The sequence below is a fragment of the Myotis lucifugus genome, unplaced genomic scaffold (genome assembly GCF_000147115.1).
Source record: "Myotis lucifugus unplaced genomic scaffold, Myoluc2.0 scaffold_38, whole genome shotgun sequence".
Lineage (NCBI taxonomy): Eukaryota > Metazoa > Chordata > Mammalia > Chiroptera > Vespertilionidae > Myotis > Myotis lucifugus.
Genome location: NW_005871086.1, coordinates 7410165 through 7425803, shown reverse-complemented (window position 1 = coordinate 7425803; position 15639 = coordinate 7410165). Strand labels below are relative to the sequence as shown.

Here is a 15639-nt window from a genome sequence, read left to right as displayed (position 1 = left end):
ACACAAACTCCTTAAAAATCCCATTTCTGGGCATATATCCAAAGGAACTGAAGTCAGGATCTAAAAGAGATATGCATTACCATGTACACAATAACCAAGATATAGATAATAAACAACCTGTGTTCTTTGACAGATGAATGGATAAAGAAAATGTGGCATATACATACAAAGGAATATTATTCGGCCATTAAAAAAAGGAAATCCAGCCATTTGTAACAACATAGATGAACCTGGAGGCCATTGTGCAAAGTGAAAAAAGCCAGACACAGGAGCACAAATACTACATGTCACTGTGACGAGAAATCTAAAACAGTCAAACTCATAATACAGAAAGTAGAATGATGGTTGCCAGGGGGACGGTGAAACAGAGTTATTAGTGAAATATAAATTTTTTAAGAACTAGTGATCTGTTTTAATGACTTTTAAAATCAGAGGGAAGTTGGCATAAGTCCCCATAAGCCAAGTTGGATACACAGTGATCAGATTATATAACATAAGTCCTAGAGATCCACTACTTCATCGCATTGTGGCTATAGTTAACAGCACTGTACTGTAATTTTTAAATACTTAAAAATTTGCTAAGAGGATAGATCTTATGCTGTATTCTTATCACACAAAATAATAATAAAGTGGAAGAAAACAAACAAACAAAAAGACTGTGCCTACCCATAGTTTAAAGTGCAGTAGGAGAGACACACCAGTAAATCAATAATTTAAGAATGTATAAAAATGTGTAATATTCTGATAATATATTCTCTCTTTCATATACAAAGACTGCTCAAGCCAGGGGAGAACGTATAGCTCTAACTAATCTACAAGCAGATAGAGTATAGAGTAATCTTGATTATTTGCCTTCAGGATAGACCACCCCTTTACTGTCACCATTTCATTTAAGTCTTTCAACAGACATATTTAAGAAAATTACTCAAAATCTTAGATGGTTATAGTCTTATTTTAAATTAACTTTCACCACAGTTGTTAAAATATTAGGGTTCTGCTTGTTTTTATTTGTTTAAAGTTACATATACACACACACACCATAATTTAATACGTACAGTAATTTTAACTTCAGCTAAGCAGAAGAAGTAACTGAGAAACTTTAAAAGTATACTAGTAAGTGCCAGGATCCCATCCTCAGAGATTCTGAACCAGATCTGAAGTAGGAATAGGACATCTGTGTGGTTTGTTTTACACCTAAGGTGATTTTCATGGGCAGACAAAATTGAGAGACACTGATTTAAAGACTTCTCCATGCAATCTACACATCAGACAGTCTAAAGAGCCCACAAAAAGTTAAGACCAATAAGTATCAAACTTTGCTTATGAGGATATGCCAAGGTCTCTCTGATTTCAAAATTTCATAAAACAAATCACCAGTTCTTCAAAAATTTATATTCTGTATAGAACCTTGGCTGAAGTCCACCTTGTTCTATGGAAGCATGCTCTATATAACAGTACAAACAAGAGTTCAGTCTAGTATTTAAAATGCTAATCCATGCAGATAGTAAACAATACAGTAAAAGTCTTCTTCCTACCACAGATCCTCAGATTCCCCTTTCCCTGAGGAAATCATCATTAGTTTCTTGGCTATCTTTTTAGGCATATATGTGTATGTATATTTAATATATGTATCTACCACCTATGCACTTTTCTTTTTTTCTACAAGACATACTACAAATGTTCTGTATATTCAATTTTTATTTACCAATATAACTTAGAGACCATTCCACATCAGCACATTTGATCTGTTCTCATTCTTACGGCTATAAAACGGTATCATTGCAAAGATATGTATCACTGCAAAGATGTGCCATTGCTACTTAACCACTACAAACAATGCCATAGTGAACATCCTTTTCATATATCTTTGTACACTTGGGGAAATAAATATGTATGCCTAATCATAAAATTGCCAAGCCAAACGGCAGGTGAATTTCAATGGTATTAATAAACCCTTCCAGAGGTAGTACCAGTTATTCTCCCACCACACTCTAATGCCTATAGTATATAAGAATGCTTAGTCCCCCAAACTTTATTATGACTTAAAAACATTTTTTGGGGGGGAGGTATTTGCTAACTCAGTAAGTGAAAAAAAAAATGATATCCTATCATTTTGTTTTTTTATAAAACTTTCACTTTCATGTTTAAAAGTGATTTTAAAAAGTTTTTCTATAGAATGCCTTTGTCTTATGTACATTATATATTTTTCCAGATTTTTTTCTTCTTGATTTACAAAAGTTCTCCACATAGTAAGGAATTCGGCCCTTTTTATTTAATACATGTTGCACACACTTCCAAGAAAATGAAGAAGGTTCTTATATATGTTTCAACACAGTCAAACCAAAGATAAAAATGGAATAGATGCTGATAAAATTGGTATAACCTTTCTGGAGCAAAATATGGCAATATATACCTAGACCAGAGATCTTTTTTTTAAATGTTCATAATCTAGCCCTAGCCCGTTTGGTTCAGTGGATAGAGCGTCAGCCCTCAGACTGAAGGGTTGATGGTTCGATTCAAGTCAAGGGAACATACAGTGATTGCAGGCTCGATTCCCAGCCTGGGTGGGGGCATGTGCGGGAGGCAACCAATCAATGTGTCTCTCTTACATCAATAATTCTTTCTCATTGTCTGTCTCTCCCCCTTCCTTCCACTCTCTCTAAAAATCAGTGGAAAAATATCCTCAGGGGAGGATTAACAAAAAAAAGTTCATAATCTAAGTAAAAGTAATCCAAAATTATAAATAAATGAATGTAAAATAGAAAAAAATAAAACACCCAAATTTGAAACCTATTAAATAAATGTTATGTCCATAGCATAGAATGTTATGTAGCCAATTTAAATATTTTTTAAATATTAAGTGATGGAGAAATGCTCACAATATATTAATTGAAGAGGAAGAGGAGAAGGAACTATATCTGTAACAAGATCTCAATCTTATTTAAATGTGGTGGACAAAGGAAAGAGAGAAGGAAAAGAAAATATGCCAAAAGATAATTCACAATTCTCTCTGAGAAGTAAGATTATAAATGATTTTGTTCTTTACAAGTTTATCTACTCTGTAAGATTTCTATGATAAGCATGCAATTTCTTAATATATAACTTCATAACATAAAATTTACCATTCTATTTTTAAGTGTACAATGGCATTAAGTACATTCACACTGTTGTGCAACCATCACCACATCCTTCTCCAGAACTTTTTCATCTTCCCCAGCTAAAACTCTGTACCCCTTTAACACTAACTCTCCAACTTACCCCACCCCCAAGCATGTATTTTCATAATCAGAAAAGCTATACCAACTTCTCCTCTATCTCCTCTTTACTTTACTTGCACCAGAAGCCTATCTTACCTATTGAAGAAGCCTATTGCTGAGCTTCTTCACAGTTAAGGGAAAAAGGGAAACATGATGAATTCCATAGTTCTCACTGACTGGCATAAAGAACATGCAAGTTCCTCTAGGCCACTGGTCGGCAAACCACGGCTCGCGAGCCACATGCGGCTCTTTGGCCCCTTGAGTGTGGCTCTTCCACAAAATACCATGTGCATGCGCGCACGTACAGTGCGAATGAAACTTCGTGGCCCATGCGTAGAAGTCGGTTTTTGGCTTGGGCGAGTCTATTTTGAAGAAGTGGCATTAGAAGAAGTGGGGGGTGTCCGTCTGACGCAGCGCAGGTGGGCCGCGGGATACGCAGCGCGGGGGGAGGCGCGCGCGATTCATGCACGAGTTGAGTGAGAATGGCTATAAGACTAGTGTGGATGGGAGAGTTGGAAGGGGTTGACCTCAGCGAACGTACCTCAATCAGATTGAGGACGTTTTTAGCAAAGGCCAGCTCAGGAGTACCCTAATTAAGTTAATAACAATGTACCTAACTATATAGTTTAAGTTTAAAAAATTTGGCTCTCAAAAGAAATTTCAATCGTTGTACTATTGATATTTGGCTCTATTGACTAATGAGTTTGCTGACCACTGCTCTAGGCCATGCTTCTTAGCTTCCTTTCTATTCCAATATACCTAAGGGATACTATGACCCCCCCATTAATAACAATAATACATTAAGTCAGTGACTCACACTGAATGGAAGGAAGATGGGAAAATAGTATAAGAAATGAGGGGGAAGACATAATATTTATTCCACCCAACACACAAGGTAATTCAAATGTCAACACTTCTGGCATCCCTAGTTAAACACACACAATTCCTGCTCTAGTACAACAAACATTACTAACACTGGAGCCTACAAGGAATATATCATCACATGGATCTTTTTATAAATGGTACAACCTAAAACAATAGAAATCTTCAATAACAGATGTTAGAAAAATTCTTTCAAATGGTCATTGTTTGCAGAACTTTCAAAAGAGCATAAAATTAAAAAAGTTTTGAAGGGACCCAGTGCAAATAAATGGATTTTTATTAATGGTAGTTGTTTGGATATAGGATAATTTTACTCCAAATTAACCCCTGATGAAAATAGGCCACACGTGCCCAGGCCAGGAAGCTCAATTGATTAGCAGTGGTTCTCAACCTTCTGGCCCTTTAAATACAGTTCCTCATGTTGTGACCCAACCATAAAATTATTTTCGTTGCTACTTCATAATTGTAATGTTGCTACTGTTATGAATCGTAATGAAAATATCTGATATGCAGGATGGTCTTAGGCGACCCCTGTGAAAGGGTCGTTCGACTGCCAAAGGGGTCGCGACCCACAGGTTGAGAACCACTGGATTAGAGCATCATGCTGATATTCCAAGGCTGTGGGTTCAATCCCCAGTCAAGGCACATACAAGAATTAACCAAAGAATGTGTAAATAAGTAGAACAACAAATCAATGTCTCTCTCTCTCCCCTCTCCCTCTTATTCTTTCTCTAAATCAATAAATACAAATTTTAAAGAATGAAAAACAGGCCACACTCACTAGAACTCTTGTGGTCCAAGGGTGCAATTTTTTTTAAATTGATATACTCCTAATGCCTAGAGTAGTTTCTGGTACAATAGTAAATGATCAACACATATTTCTGAATCTACCACTATCACTCAAAGACTATCACTAAAGCAAGATCTAATAATCTGCTTAGTAGCTTAGTTTCAAAGAATTTCAGGCCCGGTTCACAAAAATTTATGCACTCAGGGGGTCCCTCAGCCCGGCCTATGCCCTCTTGCAGTGTGGGACCCCTCGGAGGATGTCCACCCCAGTGGAGACCCTCACCCCATGGAGGTTTGGCCAGCCTGGGTGAGGGGCTGATGGCTGTTTTCAGGCTGGCCACACCCCCTTTAGGGTGGGGGGTCCCCACTGGGGTGTCTGGCCAGTCTGGGTGAGGGGCTGAGGGCCATTTTCAGGCTGGCCAAGCACCCTGGCGACATAAGCTCTCAGCCTCTCCTTTTCTTCTTTTTTTTTTTTATCCTGGGATTTACCTTCTATAATTGAAACTTTGTTGCCTTTAGCAGAGGCCTTCAGAAAGCTTGGCTTCCTCCATCGCCAGGGGCAACCCACTCCTGCTCGCTCCAGCTCCGTGGCCACAGCTGGCTGAAAGCAGGTATCTGGGGTTTGTTTACCTTCTATAATTAAAACTTTGCTGCTTTCAGTGGAGCTCAGAGCCAGGCCGCGGCAGGCGGGGAAACTTGGCTTCCTCCATCATTGGAGCAAGCAAGCCTCCTGCTCACTCCAGCTCTGTGGCTGCCGGCCGCCATCTTGGTTGGGTTAATTTGCATATAGTCGCTCTGATTGGCTGGTGGGCGTGGCTTAAGGCGTAGCAAAAGTACGGTCAATTTGCATGTTTGTCTTTTATTAGGATAGGATAGAACTTTAGAAATGACCAACTTTAGCCACCTAGTCACAAATGCTAGGAGATTCATTAAGTAAAGGAAAAAATTATTAAAATACTACATAAATCACAAACAGGTCAAATAAATCTTGTGTTAGAAATCTTACACTAGTAGAATTTATTAGAATTTATACTACCTTTATATAAATATCCGAGTCATCTTCATATTTTAAGTTAAATATTAAAACCTTTTAATTATATAAGATATCTAATTCTTCATTAATAAAATTTCATAAATTTTGACTTAAAAATTTAAAACAAGGATCAAATACATGCATTTAAATGTTCAAAGAAAGAACTTACATAGAAGTTTCAAGCAGTCATCCTTCTTTTTTAAACGCTCTTTAATATCTCCTGATATGAGTACAGAATATGGACATGCCATTTCTTTTAAAAAACCACTTATCTCAAGCTGGAAGCTTTCTAGATCATCTCTCCCTTTAAAAAAGAAAAATCACAAAACATTTACTGAATATTTACCATATAATCTGATACTATAAAATCTACAAGTTCACATTCAATTCTAAATTTTCCTTTTGACATTAAATCCTTACATGTGTGACCCCAAAGCTTAGGTAAAGGTAACCAAATAATTTCTACATTTAGAAAGTCACACTTAAATTCAGAAACATAAGTATCAATTTAAGAATATAAATATGTAATTATGAGATTATAAATATTTTTATATTTAAATTTGATTAGCATTTTCCAATATATGTTCCATAAATCAGATAAAATGGGAATATTTTTGTATGAGTAATAAAAATATTAAAAACATTATTATGGCTATAATTATTAACTGGTTTCAGAGCTAATGATATTTCTATGGATTCAGATCATAAATGCAGTCATCTAATTAAGCCTCACTGCTTATCTTTCTTTCATAACCTAATTATATGGGAGCCTGTGTCATGTATTTTGAATTTAGCTTATCTTACTTAGTTTCGAGGGAATTCTATTAGATATGGCAAGAAAAAAAATAACTTAAAGACAGCTTCAAAAGTGAAGTCTACTTTGTCCCCTAGCAAATGCCCAATAATTTATTTTTTCATTTTATTACACCATCTGAAATTCTACCAAAGACCCACAATGACTCCAGTTACCAAGACAGCAATGCATTAAACTTTATGAACAAGTACAGGAATATTTTATAAGATCATTCCTATGTGAATCCATGTCCTGAATTATAGGCTTTGTAATACAACTTAAATTAGGGATTACATGTACTTAAAAAAAAAAAAACAAAAAAAAAAACCACCTTAATCCAAAATAAGCAGCATTCAAATATTAAACTTCTTAAATAACCAAATTCAGAGTCTACTTTTTCTTAAAAATACTACGGTTAAGACAGCAGAAAAATAGAAATTGTTTATAATCTTATACAAATTTTAAGAATGAATTTTGGATTAATATAGCATTTAATACAATATATTGAAGTTCTTAATATCAATGATTTTTCTTTGTATAGATTTTTCTTTTTCTAGTACATTTTAGATAAAACTGTAAATCATAAGCTATCATTTCATTTTACTATTAAACAAAAAAGTAAATAAAACAATGGCAATACCAGCTGAAGTGATACTTTCTTCCAAGTTGCATAATGATTTTATTTGAGAGCCTAACCAAACACAGAGCTCTGAAAATTCAGGTGAAGATAGTCCACCCTCAGCTGCCTTGGTAAGGGCTTGCTCTTCTAACAGTGGTCCCTTATACCTAGAAAGAAAGACATAAAAGGTTAAAAATTAACAAAAACCTCATATTCTTTCTCACAGCCTACTGCCTATTTTTGTAAATAAAGTTTTATTAGAGTACATCTGATAAACGTATCCATTTACAGACTGCCTCTGGCTGCTTTCACACTGCAATGGCAGAATCGAGTCATTGTGACAGAGATAGCATGGCCAGCAAAGCCTAAAATTTCTACTATATGCTCTGTTATAGAAATGGTTTACTGATTTGTGCTCTATATAATTAACATTTGGCTTTTTCCCTATATTTTAACATCTTTTAGTAAAATTATCAACCAATTTTAAGAGAAACATTACATATAATAAAGTCAAATAGAGCTAAGTCTAATAATTATACTGGTTAAAGGAATAAGAAAAAAGGAAGTAGTGACAAAACAGATGCAAATTTTAAATTTAAAAAGTTAAAGTTGAAAAAGACCTATGACAGTGATGGCAAACCTATGACACACGTTGTCAGAGGTGACATGCGAACTCAGTTTTTTGGTTCATTTTTCTTTGTTAAATGGCATTTACATATATAAAATAAATATCAAAAATATAAGTCTCTGTTTTACTATGGTTGCAAATATCAAAAAATTTCTATATGTGACACGGCACCAGAATTAAGTTAGGGTTTTTCAAAATGCTGACACGCCGAGCTCAAAAGGTTCGCCATCACTGACCTATAAGATCATTTTAACCTAAACCATTTCTTTTATAATTTTACTAGAGGTCCAGTGCACAGATTCATGCACTGGTGGGGGGGCGTGGCCTGTGGGAATCAGCTGAGTGGTGAGCATATGACCCCCGGTGGTCAGTGCACATCATAGCAACTGGTTGACCAGTTGTTCTGGTCGTTCTGCTGTTCGGTCACTGAGCTTTTGTAGACTAGAGGCCCAGTGCACAAAATTTGTGCATGGGGGGTGTTTCCCTCAGCCCAGCCTGCACCCTCTCCAGGATCAGGCCTAAACTGGCAGTCGGACATCCCTTTCACAATCCTGGACCACTGGCTCCTAATCGCTCACCTGCCTACCTGCCTGGTTGCCCCTAACTGCCCGCCCCTCCCAGCCTAATCGCCCCTAACTGCCCCTCCTGCCGGCCTGGTCGCCCCTAACAGCCCCCCGCTGTCAGCCAGGTTGCCCCCAACTGCCCCCTCCCTGCTGGCCTGGCCTGGTCACCCCTAACTACCCCCCTGCCAGCCTGGTCACCTCTTACTGGCCCCCCTGCCGGCCTGGTCACCCCCAACTGCTCCCCTCTGCTGGACTGGTCGCCCCTAACTGCCCCCCCTGCCGGCCTGGTTGCCCCCAACTGCCCCCTCTTGCATTCAGTCGTTTGGTCATCCCTCACTAATCCCCCTGCCAGCCTGGTCGCCCCATGCAGCCTGCTTATTAAGTCGTTTGGTCGTCCCTCACTAACCCCCCTGCCGGCCTGGTTGTAGGCAGCCATCTTGTGATGGTGTGAGGGTTAATTTGCATATTACCTTTATTATATAGGATACTTTCAAACACTGCTACAAAGTTTACTTGAATAGTACCTTAAATTTTTTAACCATCTTATAAATTATCTTAATTGAATTAGATATGTTTTCTACTTTATTCCTCTTTCTGCAACTGAGCTTTTGTTTCACATTATAAACTTATAGATTTTAACATATTTGATGAGTTTTAATCCACTGTAGTTATTTTTCTTTTCAAACAGTCCTACCTTTGGTTAGTGAGAGGCCATTCTTCTTTGATTTATCCCCAGTATTCTTCGAATACTTTCCTTGATTTCTTTGACAAGATGTTCTTGTCCTGTACTTGTAATTGGCCATTTCTCCAAGAAGCCCTGATTCTTTTTAATGGTATTTAGAGTACACAACCTGGTACTAAAGGTTAGTCACTGTATCTGAAGCTTTTTCAAAGAACTTACATCAGGATTTCACATTGCTATTTCCAATTCAAACTTAGAATTGTGGGGTTTTTTTACTTAATTTGTTTTGTATTTTTATCTATTTTCTCTAAAATTGTGGTTTTTTACTATTTTTATCTATTTTCAATAAAAAAAATATGGTTTCTAATAACATTTACATAATCCTAGTAAAAAATATAAGCTACATATAGTTTCAGAGTAGGAAAATCAGCATTTTTACTAACAACAAAATCACTGAAAACAATTTATGTTTTTATGTTTTAGAATATATTCCAGTAAGGACATATTTTTAAAAATTCCTTTCTGTGATTAAACCACCTACTCAACATATCAACAGACCTTAGTTTCATTTTGCTTTACAATTTAGAAATTTGTCTCTTGTTTTGTTCTGATTTCATTTTTAATTTTGCTTTATAATTACGTAAGACATTTATATGGTTTCAAAGTCTAATTTACAAAACAAGGTACATTCAGACAAATCTACTTAACAATCTCAATTGTGTTGCCTCTACTCTGGTTCCCTCCCTCCCCCAAAGGTAACCACATTTATTAGTTTTGGGATGTCATTCCACAATGTTTTTAAAAACAAACATATACTTTTCCTTTTTTTAGATAAAAGGTAGCCTTCTACATACTGTCCTATTCCGTGCTTTAAGCACATATATATTCACATACACATATTTACATATACTAGAGATCAACGGAAATACTACTCAATAATTTTTGTTGTCAAATAGTACCTCTCTGTCTGGATGCACCCTAGTTTATTCACTATGCCCTGACTGAAAGATATTTGGGTTAGTACATCGTTTTCCTATTATAAAAACTGGCAGATTTTTGTCAGTATATATCTGGGATAGATTCCTAGAGTTGGGACTGTTAGGTCAAAGAGTAAATGGATATGTAATTTTGCTGGATACTATTATATTTTCTTCTACAGGGGTTGTGTAAGTACCCATTCCTCATAATTCACCACAATTGTCAAACATTTGGATTTTTGACTATTTGGTATCTCAGTATAGTTTTAATTTACATTTCTCTTTTGAGCAAGGTTGTACATCTTTTCACATGTTTATAGGCCATTTGCATTTCCTTTTCTCTGAATTCTCTGGTCATATCTCATGATATTTTCAAATCCCCATTTTACAGGTAAGAAATTAAGGGTTAATGAGGTTAGGATACCTGCTTTATAAGTACTAGGCTAGGCAAAGTGCTAGTCACATATATATATTCATATTTATAAATATATATACTCATATTTATAAATATATTTATTTATAATTCATTTAATGTTTACAGCAATAATTTGAAGTTAGTATTATCCTAATTCTGGGTCAGAAAATAACTAGATGAGGACATAATAATTTAAACCCAAATATGAACCCAAATGTTCCATGTGAACTATAAACTCTGCCTACACTATTAAGGAAACTAAGCCAATAACCTGGCTAAGTTATGCAATCAGGTAAAGGCAGAGCTAGGACTAGAGTCTAGTCCAGTGATGGCGAACCTTTTGAGCTCGGTGTGTCAGATTTTGAAAAACCCTAACTTAACTTTGGTGCCGTGTCACATATAGAAATTTTTTGATATTTGCAACCATAGTAAAACAAAGATTTATATTTCTGATATTTATTTTATATATTTAAATGCCATTTAACAAAGAAAAATCAACCAAAAAACTGAGTTCATGTGTCATCTCTGACACGCGTGTCATAGGTTCGCCATCACTGGTCTAGTCACTAGACCACTGTCTTTGCTCCTCTAGACAAAACTGGTTCCTCTATGCAGTTACCTTTCTTCCATGTCTTACAGTGCCTCTCATTGAGATTTAATCGTAAACATCTTTATTTCCCCCTACTTGCTTGCATTTCTGCAATAATCATAAACTCTTGAATAAATGTATCTAATTCGTATAGTTGGTGCTATTTTCACTCAAATGCCAACCACAATTCAACAAAATTGATTAAATCACCAGAAATAAAGAATTGCATTGGTTCTCAACCTTCTGGCCCTTGAAATACAGTTCCTCATGTTGTGACCCAACCATAAAATTATTTTCGTTGCTACTTCATAACTGTAACGTTGCTACTGTTATGAATCATAATGTAAATATCTGATATGCAGGATGGTCTTAGGCGACCCCTGTGAAAGGGTCGTTCGACCACCAAAGGGGTCGCGACCCACAGGCTGAGAACAGCTGATTTAGAGGGAGAAAACCCCACAATCCTTAATGCCTCTGGTTTCATCAGATCGATATAAAGAAAAAAAATGCATTTAACAAACCTAACATCTAATAACAATCACAATACAACTAAAATTTATAAACTGCTCTTATAGTAGGCCAGTGTTATGTGCTTTATGTATATTGCCTCATTTAATTGCCACAATGTCCTAAAAGGTATTATTATTTTGCTAGTTTGTCTAGTATCTATTTATAGGAGAGTGCTACTCTTATCCACATTGGAGATACCTCCCCTAGGCCAGCCTCCCCCAGGAGTCCTCCATACAGTGGAACCATAGCTGCTGGCCTGACACTTCAAACTGTGTGATCCAATCTTCAGTCTGTTAGGGCCATTGGCAAACCTCCACAAAGACACAGCCAGATCCTAATTTACTTTGTTTTCTATTTTTATTAGCCAGTATACTAGTATAAAACATGAGATCCTTTCCCCTGTCATCTGCCCAACCTATTGGCTTGCCTCTGATCCTGTTCTCCACTTCTCCCTGCTTCCCAAATTCTTCCACTATGTTCCATCCATAAACAGCAACTCTCCTATACTGTCAATCTCTTCTCAGAAAGATTATCCCTACCACCCTAGCTTTGGCTAGTTTACTCTCTCCATCAGATGGCAGGGTTTGTCCTCCTTGCTTCCCAATATAGCATCCGTATCATTGCTCCCTCATTTTCTTAAAAATATCTGCTGCTCTCTCCAGGCTCAAGCCAGTCAGATTTGCCACCCTCTTTCTCTTGTGATTTTCATCTACCAATCTCTTGGGTACTCCCCAACATTCCCTGTGCTCTCTTTTCCTTTCCATCCCTTTTTTCTTTTTTTGTCATTATATTAAGTTTCTTCAGAGTCCACACATATACCCTACCCAGTACCCTGAGCTCTCAATTCTCTAACTTTCTCTTTTCCATCCTTTGCCACTACATCCTAGACCAGTGATGGCGAACCTTTTGAGCTCGGCGTGTCAGCATTTTGAAAAACCCTAACTTAACTCTGGTGCCGTGTCACATATAGAAATTTTTTGATATTTGCAACCATAGTAAAACAAAGACATATTTTTGATATTTATTTTATATATTTAAATGCTATTTAACAAAGAAAAATCAACCAAAAAACTGAGTTCGCGTGTCACCTCTGACACGCGTGTCATAGGTTCGCCATCACTGTCCTAGACCTTGCTATCACCTGGAACTACTCCATCTTGGAAATCATTAATTCAAATATGTCACTTCCTGACCACAACCTACTATCTATGCTTTCAGCTTGTTCTTTTGACCAGTCACCTATAACTACTCTTTAATATCATCTCTACCTCCATTCCATTGGTTCCTCCACATTCTCTGCATTGACTAGCTCTCTGCTGTCTTTACTTTCTTCCCTATTCAATTTAGATTCCAATATATATTTCATTTTGGTGCTAAATAAATGCCTATTGCAGAAATGAATCCTTGATACCATCATCTCCTTCAGCTCTAATATCCAATCAATCACTAAGCCCTATAAATGCACTTCTTTCCATATCCACTGCCACTAAGCTACCATCACTTCTTGCCTATACTAACTAAATTCTCCAATCCACTCTCCACCTTGCTGACAGAGGTAACTTTTCAAACTAGACATCTAATCACTCCCTTTTTTATTTAAAATCCTTCAATCATAAAGATGGTAGCATAGGTAAGCACAGTACTCGCCTCCTTCCACAACCACATCAAAATTACAACTAAGCTACATAACAACCATCATTCAGAGCCGCCTGAAATCTGGCTGAACAGAAGTTCTACAACTAGAGAATTAAAGAAGCCACATTGAGACTCTGTGTGTGTGTGGGGAAGGGGGAGCAGGGGCGGGGAGGGCGGGGGGACAAACAGAAGGGGGAAGTTCTCCTGCACAGGAGCCCTCCTGGAAGGAGAAGAGAGGGAGCAAGAAATTGAAAACCTATTTGAAAAAATAATGACAGAAAATTTCCCTTACCTGGTGAAAGAAATAGACATACAAGTTCAAAAGCACAGAGTCCCAATTAAGATGAACCCAAAGAGGCCTACACCAAGATACATCATAATTAAAATGCCAAAGGTTAAAGGTAAAGAGAGAATCTTAAAAGCAAGAGAAAAGCAGTTATTACCTACAAGGGAGTGCCCATGTGACTGAGCTGATTTCTCAACAGAAACTTTGCAGGCCAGAAGGGATTAGCAGGAAATATTCAAAGTGATGAATAGCAAGGACCTACAACCAAGATTATTACTCTACCAGCAACATTATCATTTAATATTGAAGGTCAGATAAAGAGCTTCACAGACAAGAAAAAGCTAAAGGAGTTCACATGAAATGGTGAAGGGTATTCTTTAAGAAGAGGAAGAAGGAAGAAGGAGGAGAAGGGAAAAGAAGGGAGGAAGAGGGAGGAGAAAAGGGGAGGAGGAGGAAGAGGATAAAAAATATGAACAGTAAAATGGCAATAAATATAAAAAAATAAATGAACAAGGAATCTAGTGAACAAAATAAACTGATGAATAAAATAGAACCAGAGGCATAGAAACATGGAATAGACTGAGGAATCTCAGAGGAAATGAGAGAGGGGGCGTGAGAAGAGATTAACCAAAGAACTTACATGCATACATGCATTACCCATGGACACAGACAACAGGCTGATGAAGGCCTAGGGTGGAGTGGAATCCGGGAAAAGGGGGGCAGTGGGGCGGGGGGGGAGGACATCTGTAATACAGTACTCTCAACAATAAAGATTAAAAAATAAATAAATAAAGCCCTCAAACATGCCCCATTGCCGTTATGACAAATAAGAAAACCACAACATAGCCTAAAAGGTGCCGCATGCCCTAGTCTTCACCTAATTCTCCAATCCAGTCTTCACCACTCTGGCCTTTGCTCTCTGCCCTCCGGCCTCTTAGCCTCCTTCCAGTTCTTCTAATCAGCATGCTCCTTTCCTCTTGTTCTCACTGTAAGGACACCTTTGTCCTCCCTTCCAATCCAACATCTCCTAGTTAACTCCTATTCACCCTTTCTTTTTCAACTCAAATACCAACTCCTCAGAAATCTATAACTAACCTCCCTAAGACTATATAGGTCCTCCTGTCATGTTATGTCATCCTGCTCTTTTCCTTTAAAACACTTGTTATCAGCGTTAATAAATATCTGTGTGATCATGTCTGTTTCTCCACTAGACTGTAGCTCCACAGGACAAGGACCTATTTTGCTTACCATGGACCTCTCAGAACAGTATAGAGTTGTGCTCAATAAATATTTGAAATAAACTTCTCTCCATAATGGTGGTTTGCAACCTAGGCTGTGAAGCTTGTTTTTAAAAATGCATGCTTGGCCAAACCGGTTTGGCTCAGTGAATAGAGCATAGGCCTGCGGACTGAGAGGTCCCAGGTTCGATTCCGGTCAAGGGGCATGTACCTTGGTTGCGGGCACATCCCCAGTAAGAGGTGTGCAGGAGGCGGCAGGTCGATGTTTCTCTCTCATTGATGTTGCTAACACTCTATCCCTCTCCCTTTCTCTCTGTAAAAAATCAATAAAATATATTTTTTTAAAAAATGCATGCTTGTACTGCATCCCAAAAAAAGATCATGATTCACTCAGCTTATAGCATATACGAAACCAGAACATTTTTTCACAAGCTCCATACATGATTTTGATGCACAATCAGGGTTGAGATCCACTGTGGTACAAAATCAGAGACTCTCAGAACTGAAAGAGACTTCTGAAATCTCAGATCCTTTCACAGATGAGAAAACTAAGTTATTTTTACCCTACCATTTATAACAGACCATATCACTAAACTGTTCTTTCACATAGATGTCTGCTTTTAATTCCTCCCTTTAGTTACCTGACAAACTAAAGTACCTTCATGATATCTCACGTTTCAATCACAATAGAAAATTACTTACAATCATACATAGACAGTATTTTAAAACACTGTTCAATTATA

The 15639-nt window shown here is 37.2% G+C and overlaps 1 protein-coding gene across 2 annotated transcripts in view; it reads right to left on the bottom strand.

Annotated features, from left to right (window-relative positions):
• Positions 1 to 15639, bottom strand: part of FAM98B (family with sequence similarity 98 member B) — a 34231-nt gene that overhangs the window by 16397 nt on the left and 2195 nt on the right. For both annotated transcript variants that reach the window (XM_014454756.2, XM_014454757.2), the window contains exons 2-3: positions 7395 to 7540; positions 6131 to 6265 (exon numbers count right to left, since the gene is read on the bottom strand). In XM_014454756.2, coding sequence (XP_014310242.1) covers positions 6131 to 6265; positions 7395 to 7540 — 281 coding nt within the window. The remainder of the gene's footprint in view (positions 1 to 6130; positions 6266 to 7394; positions 7541 to 15639) is intronic.